A 12,381-nucleotide genomic window follows, 5' to 3' on the forward strand; every position below is an offset into this window, starting at 1 on the left:
GTTTCTTGTACGAATTATCCATTGAAACATGGTAAGGATATTGAACTGACGGTGGTGTCTTGGTCATATTCCGTGATAACGGCAACGCTCATGTGTCTGGTCAACAGTTTTGCTGTCATTGCCGCGTGAAGTTTTCGAGTCAATACTGCCTCACCAAGGTGCAACTGAGAGCAGGTCGCTCGGCAGACGATGAACTGAGGCGAATCAGTATGACCAAATCTGACTTTTCCTGAACGTGGTCTTTATGGTGTCTTTCGCTCTTTCCTTTCGATTCTACTTGTGCAGGTGCCTGTACCTGGATAAGATGCTGCGGACAAGTCGAGGTATCGGATGTCTCAAGGTCTATAACAGCATGAGTGTAGTGATTGACAGATGCGGAATTCTCGCTACCCTGTTTCCCGTACCGCAAATCTGTCAGATAGGTCATACGGGTTGTACGGCTACAGTATTAGAGTAGACGATCTCAGTTCAATCCAGAACCTCCACATCCAGATACGAGCACCACCTGTTACTTGCTGACATCCCGTAACCTCTCCAGAAGATGGACCAAATTCGCCACCAACGGGGGCGTCCGAGTAAAGACCTCGTGGTAGTGATTGCGCTGCATGATTTCAATCATCATCGTCAATACTGCGGTCGGGTTCTCAATGAAGACGGCCTCTCTGGCATCGCCAGGACTCTGGAGGGCCGGTACCCCACGCTGCAAGGCGATATAGCGATGGACATCCTCAGTTTCTGGGCCGTCAAGCCATACATTGCTGCCCAGAGCTGGGCCGACCGCGGATCGTTTATCTGGACAGGTCATGCGCAAATATACTATGCCGTAGGCCCACAGCGTCAAGCTAGCATGGTACAGGGCAATCGCCATAAGATCTCGCAAAGTTTGCATGGGAAGCATTCTGATTGCCCGGACGACTTGGCCCGCCTGCCATATAGCGTGTCGGGCCTGCTCGCTGCCAACCCACTCCCGCAAGGCAGAGGCAGGTTGGTCCAGTGCAAGTGCTCGACTGGGATCCTCGGAGGTAGCCAGGATCTCCACCTCCTCCAAGGACACGTACATGTGCATCAGGACCAAATGCAGCTGCACCGGAGTCTCGCCCCCATGCGCCATTCGGAAACAGTCAAGCATCCGCCGGAGCTGGCCATGTCGGGACGCCATGAGGAGGTCGCCATCCCAGTACCGCGACCCCGCGGCTAGCAAGGAGCTCAGCTGCCGGAACTCCCATACCAGGCCCCAGATCGAATGGATGACTGCTCCACAGGCCAGACGGATGTCCGCGATGCGGCGGCTCGGTTCCAGGAGGTCGAGGTCGGCGACGCACTCACCGATGGTCGGGATACGGGCATTGGCCGAGGATGATGCGGACGCTGACAATGCATTGTAGGCTTCCTTCCATTGCGATGCAGAAGTGGCATCCCATAGATGTGATGGAGCTGGAAGGGGCAGAGACATTTCCGCGTACGTGATTAGCGGTGCAGTAAGGAGGGCCATCGAGACCTGCGCTTCGAGCCGGAAGAGACGGTAGACCAGTCGCTTGTATGCTTCTTTGTATGCCCAGGCGTGCCATGCCTCGCCTAGGCTGTGGCCGGTCTCGTCCAGCCGCGTTGGCAGGGCCGGATAGGCGGAGTGGTGGAACATACCTCCCCGGCGCACCATGGTAACAAGCGGCTGGCGAAATGCTTCTGAAATCTCGATCTTGCGGCTGTTGCCGCTCCATAGCCCGATTTCGAGATAGAGCAAGTACGCTTGATGGAGATGGAGGTCACGGATGGTCGTGTTATTCCCTTCGAAGACTGAGGGGAGCTGCAGGCGCACGACTTCCTGCATGGCAAATCCCAGTTTCCGCAGAGCAGGATCTGGGGTCAATACAGCGCCGGCTGCGGCCATAGCGAGGAGGAGCTCTGGACACAGCTTCTGGGGATTGAAGGTTCCCCGGTGGATCCAGGAATGCGCTGAGGAAAACGGGGCAGTGAGGTAGTAGCGAATGAGGCTGTCCAGCAGCTGCACCGAGGGGAAGGACGACAGGACTGCAGAGATGGGGTGTTTCATCTGGCTGAGAACGATCCCAAGGATCTTGTCGCGGGAAGAGAGGTCGAGGCCCGGCTCCGTCGCGCAAGAACTGCTGTTTGCCTCATCGATCTCTTGAGGAGTCATGGTGGACGCACTCGCATCGGTGGGCAAGAGAAGATTTTCATGCTCGCAATAGCCATGGTCCTGAGGTGCTGGGACAAAGCGCCATCGCAGGTGTTGCATCGACCGCGCGCCTCCGCGGGTGCCTTCTTCTGCTGGCCTCGCTCGAGCCTCGTATGGGGACTCTGCTAGAGACACACTAGGGGCCTGTTCATCGAACTCAAAGGGGATATGACTGTTGTATGATTCCAGAAATCCAAGGTCGACCATGTTCAGGTCGAGGTCCGTCGGTAGGGCGAATGCGATCAGTCCACGGGGCGTGCGTATGCCACTGGGCGTTTCACTGAACAGTGACGAGGCCGCCAGCTCGTCTCTGAGCTCCTGAGAGACGAAGCCAGGGTGAATGCGACTCGGTACCTCCTCTGGCTCCATTGCCTGGAACTCGCTCACCTCCTGGGGCCAGGTCTGGCTGGTCGGCATATCCACCGGAGGAGTGACGAGAGAGTGAATCTCCCCTGCACCTCCTATACCCGCCTCGTCAGGGCGTTCAGATTCGGGAACACAATCGCTCGTCTTCCGGGCGGTTTGCCGGTCTGCGCTAGGAGGCAGAAGCTGCGCGCAGTTTTGGGTAGACTTGGGCGGAGCCACGCACTCGATATTCCGTCGTCGACATCTAGCACAGGGCTTATCTTCGTCGCACTTGAGGTGATCGTCCGCGCAGGCACTGCATGCCTGGGATGCGCGGGGGGCTAGATGCGACTTGCCGCCGTGATGGCGTCTTCTCAAGGCTTGCTTACTGCCCGGGCTAGAGTGCAGCGCAGAATGCCGCCGCAGCAGGTCACTATACTCAGTGTGAACAGGGATAGAGAGGTCAGTTCCGTGGGGAGACAGTACATTCTGCCGAACCGCTTGCTACACACAGTACACTGATGGGGCTTTTCTTGGGTGTCTCAACATAGTGTCAGCCACTTTCTACCTCGATGAGGTGCCCGAAAGCAACGAGAGAACGTACGGGAAAGCACATGGCGCCGGAGGTGGTCAATCCGGGCATACGACTGAGAGCATGTTCCGCACTGGTATAGGTTGCGACTCGCCGGGTCGCTTTCCGAGACAGATTGTGGTGTGTCCATGGTGAACACAGGCCCGAACGTGGAGAGATAATGACCGGCACGCTTGCAGATATGATTATCGGGATGGGAGGGGACGGAAATACGACAGGTAGAGGCAGTCGTCCTTGATGGAGGTGTCCTCCACATATCAGCCTGCCGGGGGCATGTGGCCTAACCCTATCGGTCGAGGCTTCGCCCAGCACCCCGCATGTGAACCCCTGGGGAAGTGCTCACATTGCTTACGTATGCCTAGATTGTTACTTGGAGGACTTCTTTCAACAGTCTGCCGCACTATTGGACAGAATAGGACCGGTAAAGTCAGTATCGGCAAGGTGGAGGAACCCGTATATTCCTCCACTCCAGACCCGAGCCTAGCGAACGACATGGATCAGAGATTAAAGGGCGATTTGCTGTTTTGCAGACCATATAGAAGCTTTATATATTCAGAGGATTCGGACCTGTAGATATTGCGAGGATGTTCTCCGTTTCTTACCCGCCCTTCTACTGTCTACACTATTACGACTGAAAGTATCCACTAACCCATAGAGCAGGACCACGTCCATCCAATTGCGAGCCCTCATTGTATAGCGGAATCAGACCCTCAATAACTGGACTTTGCGCCCAGGTGGAAACAGGATCTTCGCCCTTGTCTCTCTGATTGCTGTGGCACTACTAGGGGTTCTATCATTCTTGCCTTACAGACCTAAGTAATTTTGACGCTCCGGCGGTTCACTTACAGGAAGGCTATCAAGCGAATATCTGACTCATGCCTGCATTACCCCTTGAAGTGGCTCTCCCTGTGCTCAAATTGGAATGGTAACCTTTCATTGATAAAGCCATAAATGTCAGAGAGCGCGATAGTGTATACCACCATGCTTTGTACCGGACCATCGTAGGGCTGGCAGACGCTACCTAGATATAAGATCCTCCGATTTGACGACATATCGTGAACGATCACTACAACACCAGTGGGACAAAGTCTCGGGATGATCCTCAACGCTAGTGAACGAGGTAATCACAGCATCCGGACAGCCTCCCGTGGCTCAAGTATCTCGCTTTTCTTGCAGGATGTATTCACCTTACACGGGATCATTCTTAGGTGCATCTCAATAGCTCCGGTCAAGCCAGTCCGTCCAGTCGCTCCCTAGCACCGTAGCCTTGGTCACAGCCGCACTGATCTCGCTCAGATACAGCCTCTTGGACGTGTCTGCCCCGTCACCCGTATTTCCGATCTCGTAGTACAGTGGCGTGGCCCCATCTGCCATAGTCGTCCATCCAGCCGCGTTGATGATATCACTCAATTCCGAGTTCTGATAGATGACCCGCGCGAGGACACGCCACGGCCGTCCGAGGTATACATCGCCGGTCAGGTCCAGCCCCGATTTGCCGTATATATCACAGTGGTCGAAACAATACCAGGCCGGGTCGGATGCTGTCTCGCGCGACATGGCGGTGATGTAGCCTGCGCCGTTAGACACAATGTCGCATTCGCCGAACCAGGCGCTTGCGTCGCCGAATATGTAGTCTACGGCGCCTGCGAGTGTTCAGTGCTGCTCCCAGTGGGTAGAAAAATAATGAAGAGGCTGGTACCTTCAATATAGCAGTTGGAGTAGTACTGCACGCCCGCGCGTGCGTACAGCGTATCTTGATACCCGAGGAACTGGCAGCCATAGTAACCCTGGCGCTCTCCGCTGGCAGCCAGTCTGCAGAAAGGTAGGCGTCAGCAGCAGAATTAATGCGTTCGTTGAAATAAAATGAAATAAATAAAATCGTATAAAATTGGAAATTTGGAAATTGGAAATGAAAATGGAATGAAAATATAAAAATCCTTACGCGACAGCTTGAGCCCCCTTCCCGTACCCATTCACAACATTGATGTTGTACATAGTGAAGTTATCCATGGCCGCATTGACAGTCGCACTCGCAACAAGGGACCCTGCTTCAGGTGAGGAAATCGTATGGGTTATCGTGACGGTGTTCTTCTTGTAACTGCTCGTGTCCGTGGTTTCGCCATAGAGGGTCAACGGCCCGGCGTATTTGAAGGTCAGTTGCTCCTTGTAGGTCCCGGCCGATATGTAGATGCAGGCCTCAGACGAGGATGAGCCCAAAGCTGCAATCGCAGCGCCGATCGTCGAGTAGGTCCCGCTTCCTCCAACGGTGAGACAGCCGGCCGGAGCAGAGGTTCTGGCAGTGCGTTTGAAGTGCTCATAAGGCGCGCAGTGAGCTGCGCCAACAAGGCTGAAGAGCGACAGGTATGATTGAAGGCGCATATCGAGTACTGCCAGCAGGGTCCGGACACTGTGCTGCGTAGACGGGAAGGATGAGGATTAAAAGTTCACTGAAGCCCGTCTCTTAGCCGCCGGCTCTACTCTGGATTAAATGCTGACAGAGTTTCTCCGGGACTAGGAGATAATATATCCAGTCGAAATATTGTCTGATACAAAACGAGACGACCGTCATGCCACCCTTATGTTGCAGAAAGACCCTAATAATGAGACATTGTATACTAAATTTAGTAAGACTAATACAGCAAAGAGCAATCCCTGGTTGACAGTGACCCATCTCTATTAGTATGGGTTTCTTATCATGAATTAATCCAGTCAGATCTTGTCTCATGAAATAAAGCTTAGCTAAGAACATGAGTCACAATATAGTCACATTACAGAGCTAGAGGGGTAGATATACGGAGTAGTGGAATAGGTCTCGTATTTGTATACTGTGTCTACACCAATACACTAACCCCTCGTAATGAATCTATTAAGGCACATATTCTCTCACGCTGTAACGGGGTTTCCTGCAGTATGGTGATAGTCTGAATCTGTTCTTGGAGGGCTTGATTTGAGGAATAACGCGGGTTAGATGGAGAGGCCACCTAACCCCGACAATTAATCTATTTCTTGCAGGAATTCTAATTCCTCAAATGGGAGCTATTGTAGCAACCCCAATTTCCCCGGATTCCCACGCTTTGCGGAGATTCTGCAGGCCTGAATCTGCAGGGTTTTAGGCTAAATGTGGCCAACAGGTGCTTGCATGTGGAAAGCCTCGGGACGGTCAGTGACGAGCCGTTTATATACAGGACAATTGCCGTCCTGAATGCATTGTCGACTTACCCATTCGCACCATGGCCTCTGGGAAAACCGCATTTCTCGTTTTCTCTCTCTTCGGAGCAAGCTGGGCTGTCCCTTCTCGGACGCTGCAGGCTCGAGCAGTCTGCACGCCAACAGCCGGGGGCTCGTCGAGTATCGACGACGTCCCAGCTATCGTCAAGTCGATCTCAGCGTGCGGAAATGGCGGAACTATCGTCTTCCCCGAGGGCTCAACATACTACTTGAATAGCGTGCTGGACCTCGCCGGCTGCTCCGGCTGCGAGCTTCAAGTAGAGGGTCTCCTCAAGTTTGCCAGCGACACCGACTACTGGAATGGCAGGACGGCGATGATCAATGCAAAGAACATCGATGGGTTGACGATACGCTCACTCACGGGGTCCGGCGTCATTGATGGAAACGGCCAGAATGCGTATTCTCCCTGTTCCCTGTTCTCTATATCCGAAGTCAATCTATATACTAACCGTGATGGCTAGGTATGACCGCTTTGCAGAGGACTCAAGCTATGACCGTCCGACGCTCTTGTATATAACAGGAGGTGGGGATATCAAAGTCTCCAACTTTCGCCTGAAGAATCCTCCCAATGTCTTCGTCTCCGTCAAGGGCGGGACCACAAACGCAGTCTTCTCAGATATGAGGTTAGATGCGACCTCGAAATCGGAGAATTTGCCAAAGAACACAGACGGATTCGACATCGGCGAGAGCACCTACGTTACCATTAGCGGCACAACCGTGTCCAATAACGACGACTGTGTTGCGTTCAAACCCGGCTGCAACTACTTGACAGTCACCGACATCACCTGCAGCGGGTCCCATGGTCTGTCTGTCGGCTCCTTGGGCAAGAGCAGCGACGACATCGTGCAGAACGTCTGGGTCGAGGGAGCGACCATGATCTCGTCTACCAAAGCAGCGGGGATCAAAACGTACCCGAGTGGCGGGGATCATGGCCTCAGCACTGTGACGAACGTGACCTGGAAGGATGTCACTGTTGAAAACTGCGACTATGCAATCCAGATCCAGAGCTGCTATGGTGAGGATGAGGAGTACTGCGAGACTAACCCGGGGGACGCGGTGCTCTCCGGGATTACCTTTGAAGGATTCAGCGGCACGACAAGCAGTAAATATGACCCGGTAACAGGGAATCTGAACTGCGGAGAAGACGGCAAGTGCGATGTCTCTGTTGTTGATTATTCTGTAAAAGCCCCTTCGGGGAGTGGTAAGGTCCTTTGTGCGAATACGCCGTCTAGCCTGGGGATCAGCTGCTCGTCTGGAGCATCGGGATGAGGTTATATTGATCTTGTAGATGGCTGCCTCTGTCAGAGTACCATCCGGTTGAGCAAAGTTCAGGGCAGATCAGAGTAATGCTAATGCCATTCACTCGATTTAAATCTCACCCATAGCTGCCGAAAAAGCTCACTGTCACCACCGACAAAAACAATCTCTCTGTCTGACGCGCAATCTCTAAATGTCTGCAGTATCGTCAATGGCGTCATTTCGCCTTGCATGCTAAATGCACGTTGGAACTAGAAGGCCAAGTTGGGATTTTTTGGGCTGGTATAGGTTCCTTTGTCTGACTTGGGCATTCTTCATAGTGCCGGAACTAAGGGATGCATGTACGCCGAGCTGGATGTCCTGCTGAAAAGCGCATTGAAGCGAGGTAATTTGCGAACACTCCTGCTGAGGTCTTCTTCCTTCATGACAGCGTTCTCGCGAAAGGAAGAGCAGTGACTGCGGCGAAAGGAAACCGTTTACCCATGGAGTGATGGGTTTGGTCTAAGCAGAACGAAGGCCTCAAACAGCCGATCACACCTTTCTGATGGGGTTAAAACACATTGAAGTGTGGTATTTCAGGCGTAAAATCATCGCGTCGGCTTAATTACATACATGGCAAGATGAATGATTGATCCATAATCAAAGGTAGCCCTCAGCCCTATCTAGCCGCCAATCTATTTACGTCACTCTATTTAAATATTTCAATATCCTATTCTGACTCTCGCAGTCAGGCACCGGATTGACAATGTTTGTATAAGGAATTACTGATCATATGTACATAAGTAATCAGCCTATGCTAGCTCCAAATGTTGCAGTAAGGCATCATGCCTTCAATTTGTACATGGTACACTTCCACCATTTGTACCGGCAACATCACCCCCAGGAGGATGATGTGATTGCGGGCTTCTTGGTCACAGTTTAAGGGTTCAGCGTTCACGTATCAGTTTGGCATTTTGACTGCTCCCAAGGGTGTTGAGTTGCAGAGGTGGTTTGTGATATACCGGAGCTGAGAAACCGCTAGACGAGGCTCATTGACATTACATATGTTCTATCACCAAGGTGCTGCATCTTTAAACAGAACGTAGGGGCAGTGCTCTTGAGAGAGAAAGCGCATCAATACCTCGTTGGTAAGCTGGGATCTAGGTAGATTACTAGACTATATTGCCTCTCTGTTCTGTCAAAGCTGCAATATGAAAGGTCATTTATCCAGATTTAGGCCTTGCACCTCTATCGCGCAAGTCGTTCTATATCCTAATCCACTACGGACGACCTAACAATGAGTCTCCAGATCATATTGTAAAACATGGCCCAAATCAAAATTTCTAATTACCAAAAAACCCTATATACAGCCAATAGCCTTCACTAAGTAACATCCTCCGCCCAATCTTGCTGAGGCGTTGGCAAGTCCAAGAAATTAGACGATTTCTTAAGACTGCGCAACCAAGACGGCCGGCTCGCCGTTGGTAATCGAGACACAGATTTGTCCACTGTCGTCAGCGCTGATAGTTCCCTCTCCGAAGATGTTCTCCCAAGACCCGCCGGGCGTCTTGGAGTCGAAGCAGATCTCATTCTCGGTCCCAGATCCACTGTTGGACGTGACAACAACGAGTTTTCCCTCTGCTCTGCTCCACGCATATGCCGATTCCGCAACGTGCAGATGGACATGGTCATTGTCCGCGAGCCCACCAGCAGCTGATCGCGCTGCTGAGAGCAGGGAAATTGCCTTGTACAGATCGGCATCGGTATCATAGTTGCTGCGCCAGAGGTCTTCGCGGTTCTCGGGGTCATTGCCACCCGCGTAACCCTGTTCTGTCCCGTAGTAGACGATGGGAATTCCCCGGGCGAGAATCACATAGGCGAGTGCGTTCTTCAGGAGAGACTTGTCGTCCTTCTTGCTCAGCCAGCGAGCGTTGTCGTGGTTGTCTATGAATGTGCCGAGGGCGCTTGGATCGGGGAAGGAGTTATCGATCTTGTCATGCATGTTGACGATATCCTGTGCAGAACCGGCCTGCTGATAGAAGTTGTTCACGGGGTAGTAGACTGCGTAGTTGAGCAGACCGTCCATGGTGCTTGCGTATCCGGCGAGGTAATCTGGGTCGCCGTCGAAAACTTCGCCAATGGTGTAGACCCCGGCGGCGGACGAAAAGTCGGACCAGAAGTCCTTTTCGACATGCTTGACGGTGTCGATGCGCAGGCCGTCAAACTCGTATTCTTTCACGAGCCAGGTGATCCATTCCTTAAAGAGAGTGCGGATCTCCTCGCTCTCCGTGTTGACGTCGGGTAGATCATCTGCGATGCGGCAGGTTTCGATACTCTCCTGATTTGAGTAGTCGATAGTGCAAGCGGAATGGTATGCGCTCTCCTGGTTCAGAGGCTCAGGTTTGTTGTCGCTGATGGGACTTCCCATGTGGTTAGCGACCACGTCTGCCATAATGTATATGCCCTATTTCAAAGATGGTTCTTGAGTATATTGCACTCCGAAGCAAACACCAACAGTGGGTAAGTACCTTTTCATGAGCAGCACTGACTAGGCTTTTGAGATCGTCCGCGGTGCCATAGTTCTCGTTGATGCTGTACAGATCCTTTGCCCAATATCCGTGATATCCGCCGTCATGATCTATAGACGTGATTAATTTTGGTAATGCCACATATAATAGTTTGAGGGCGTTTAAACTGACTAGCAACAACTGGAGTGATCCAGATCGCATCAAAGCCCATTCCTTTGATGTAGTCGAGCTTGCCCTCCAACCCTTTGAAAGTTCCGCCGCAGTAGGTGCTGAGATCACCGCAGGCATCACCACCTGTATCGTCGCTCCCACGAGCAACACGATCAGTCAGGGCGAAGTAGATGTTGCGAGATTTCCAGGCATCGACGTCCGCTGCTGAGACGGCCGATATGAGGGGGAGCAGCAGCCCCGCCAGGGTGCCGGCTAGCTTCATGATTCCAGCAAATGCTATCAATATCAAATACTCCTAAACAAGACCGTAACGAGTGTATGTTAATCAGATAAACGTTGATGCAGGATATTCATACCTTTTTATACTATCTCGCCCATGATCGCCGTCTCCAATCACATTCCTTCGGCTCAGCAGCCGCGCCTCAGGATCATGACAATTACTTGGCATACCACCTCGCACGGGTGTCGATCTCTTCATATATGCCGTTTCTTGCTCTTGATACGCTGACTCCCCGATGCCCGATCGTCCGGTCAAAAGCCGGAGCAGTGTGGAGAACCCAGCTGCCAGTGAGACTGAAAAGTGTGGGGATCTGCAGTCCGGGGATCTGCAGGACATAGTTTATATGAAACGGCAGGCATACCCCTATCATATAATTCAATGCGGTCAGTCCGTGATTAGCCCGAAGCGCGGTGATGTCAGCTTGGAGTTGTTTAAGCAGGCAAATCCTATAGGCTACAAGGCCCGCTAGTTATGCGATACCGGTTTGGGTGAGATTATGCTACTGTAAAAGGACCGATTCAACAGCGAAATGCTTGTAAGAATACGGAGTAAACATACCACAGATTTACTGCTCTCCAAGGTGTCTACAAGAACAAGATAAATGTAAAAAAAGGTCCGACGCCGGATACTTGTTCATGCCTATCAAGAATTTAGAATGCACAACGGGTAGGGCTGATGATATGGAGAATACACGTGGACTAGCTCAGTCCCTGGCCAATAGATCACAGTATTATACTGGATTGCCGAGTTAGGGCTGAAGTCATCTGAATGGGAATATTCTCGAAGCGCAAACATGTGGGATGTAAGGGTATGCTACGGTCAGGTTAGTCCCAGTCTCCTTTCGATCTAACGGCAGAGACTACTAGGTAGACCGCAGCCTAATGCCCAATCAATCAGAACTCACTCAAATGGCATGAGTCATGAGTCATGTTTAGTGGGCGAAATACCAGTTTGAGTTCCCAGACTCAATCTTGCACTCCAGCATTCCACTATACTAATGTATCTCTTCAGTACCTATCTTGCTTTTAACCCTGTACAGGAGGCAGCCCCTTCTTTTGAAGCAACTTAATATTTTCTTAAACATGCTTATAGTACTAATCTTAGTAGATTTAACTGCTTTTCTGCATGCCTCTATAAGCTTCCGCTTGCATCCATGGACACCCCGTTTATAGCTTTATTGTTATGGGTACCTCGTACAACGTACCCTCTTCTTCAGAACTGGGTTTATTAGAGACTTTGTACAAGCACATGCTTTTTTAACATAAACCCTATTTCTACCTGCACACTCTATACACTTTCTACTCAACCAACTCTTAATGTACATACAGCAGGATATAGCTAAAACAAGCATATTGTCCCCTTAGATTTATATTGATAAGAAAAAGCCCAAGACTCTTGTCGTGGCGGACACCTGACCCGCCAGGCATCAACAGCCTGGTCAGATCTAGACCTCGCCACAGCCCGCCCGTGGGCAGGGAGAAGCCGCCCACAGCCCGCCCGCCAGAGCCCACGGGCGGGTAAGCTCCGCCCACAGTGGCCCGCCGGGCCCTTGGCGGGCGCCCGCGGGCTGCCCGTTTATGCCCATCTAATGCATAACTTTCCACATTTGGACGTATAACTTGATGATTAAGCCGGTTAAATACCTGTTATTTACACCTGTTATGGTTTCTACAGCAGCACCAGCGATGATTTCACCTAAGGCCATGTGAAATCAAGCGAAACTACATTGTATTCTGCGTAGAAGTAGCCTCTATAGTTACTAGTCATGACGATTCAGGCTCAACAGGAATATCTAAGTGAGCTTTGT

At 51.6% G+C, this 12,381-nt stretch overlaps 4 protein-coding genes across 4 annotated transcripts; 1 reads left to right on the forward strand and 3 right to left on the reverse strand.

Moving 5' to 3' along the window:
• Positions 1–508: 508 nt before the first annotated feature.
• Positions 509–3,261, reverse strand: BDW70DRAFT_171354 (Zn(II)2Cys6 transcription factor; the record flags this gene model as incomplete). Its single annotated transcript, XM_073743193.1, has 4 exons — positions 509–530; positions 564–601; positions 632–2,972; positions 3,185–3,261. The coding sequence occupies 4 exons, from the start codon at positions 3,259–3,261 to the stop codon at positions 509–511; spliced, it is 2,478 nt and encodes an 825-aa protein (XP_073592351.1).
• Positions 3,262–3,653: 392 nt separating this feature from the next.
• On the reverse strand, positions 3,654–5,676 carry pmeA (putative pectin methylesterase). The gene is made up of 3 exons (XM_073738074.1): positions 5,074–5,676; positions 4,831–4,943; positions 3,654–4,774 (listed from the first exon to the last, which is right to left on the reverse strand). The coding sequence occupies exons 1-3, from the start codon at positions 5,508–5,510 to the stop codon at positions 4,347–4,349; spliced, it is 978 nt and encodes a 325-aa protein (XP_073592352.1). The 5' UTR covers positions 5,511–5,676; the 3' UTR covers positions 3,654–4,346.
• A 685-nt stretch (positions 5,677–6,361) lies between these two features.
• On the forward strand, positions 6,362–7,628 carry BDW70DRAFT_171355 (putative extracellular exo-polygalacturonase; the record flags this gene model as incomplete). Its single annotated transcript, XM_073743194.1, has 2 exons — positions 6,362–6,756; positions 6,821–7,628. The coding sequence occupies 2 exons, from the start codon at positions 6,362–6,364 to the stop codon at positions 7,626–7,628; spliced, it is 1,203 nt and encodes a 400-aa protein (XP_073592353.1).
• A 1,270-nt stretch (positions 7,629–8,898) lies between these two features.
• On the reverse strand, positions 8,899–10,665 carry BDW70DRAFT_171358 (glycoside hydrolase superfamily). The gene is made up of 3 exons (XM_073743195.1): positions 10,295–10,665; positions 10,124–10,233; positions 8,899–10,059 (listed from the first exon to the last, which is right to left on the reverse strand). Exons 1-3 carry the CDS (start codon positions 10,554–10,556, stop codon positions 9,043–9,045), a joined length of 1,389 nt encoding a protein of 462 aa, XP_073592354.1. The 5' UTR covers positions 10,557–10,665; the 3' UTR covers positions 8,899–9,042.
• Positions 10,666–12,381: the final 1,716 nt, after the last annotated feature.

This window comes from Aspergillus foveolatus (genome assembly GCF_047715535.1).
Source record: "Aspergillus foveolatus strain CBS 279.81 unplaced genomic scaffold BDW70scaffold_70, whole genome shotgun sequence".
NCBI lineage: Eukaryota > Fungi > Ascomycota > Eurotiomycetes > Eurotiales > Aspergillaceae > Aspergillus > Aspergillus foveolatus.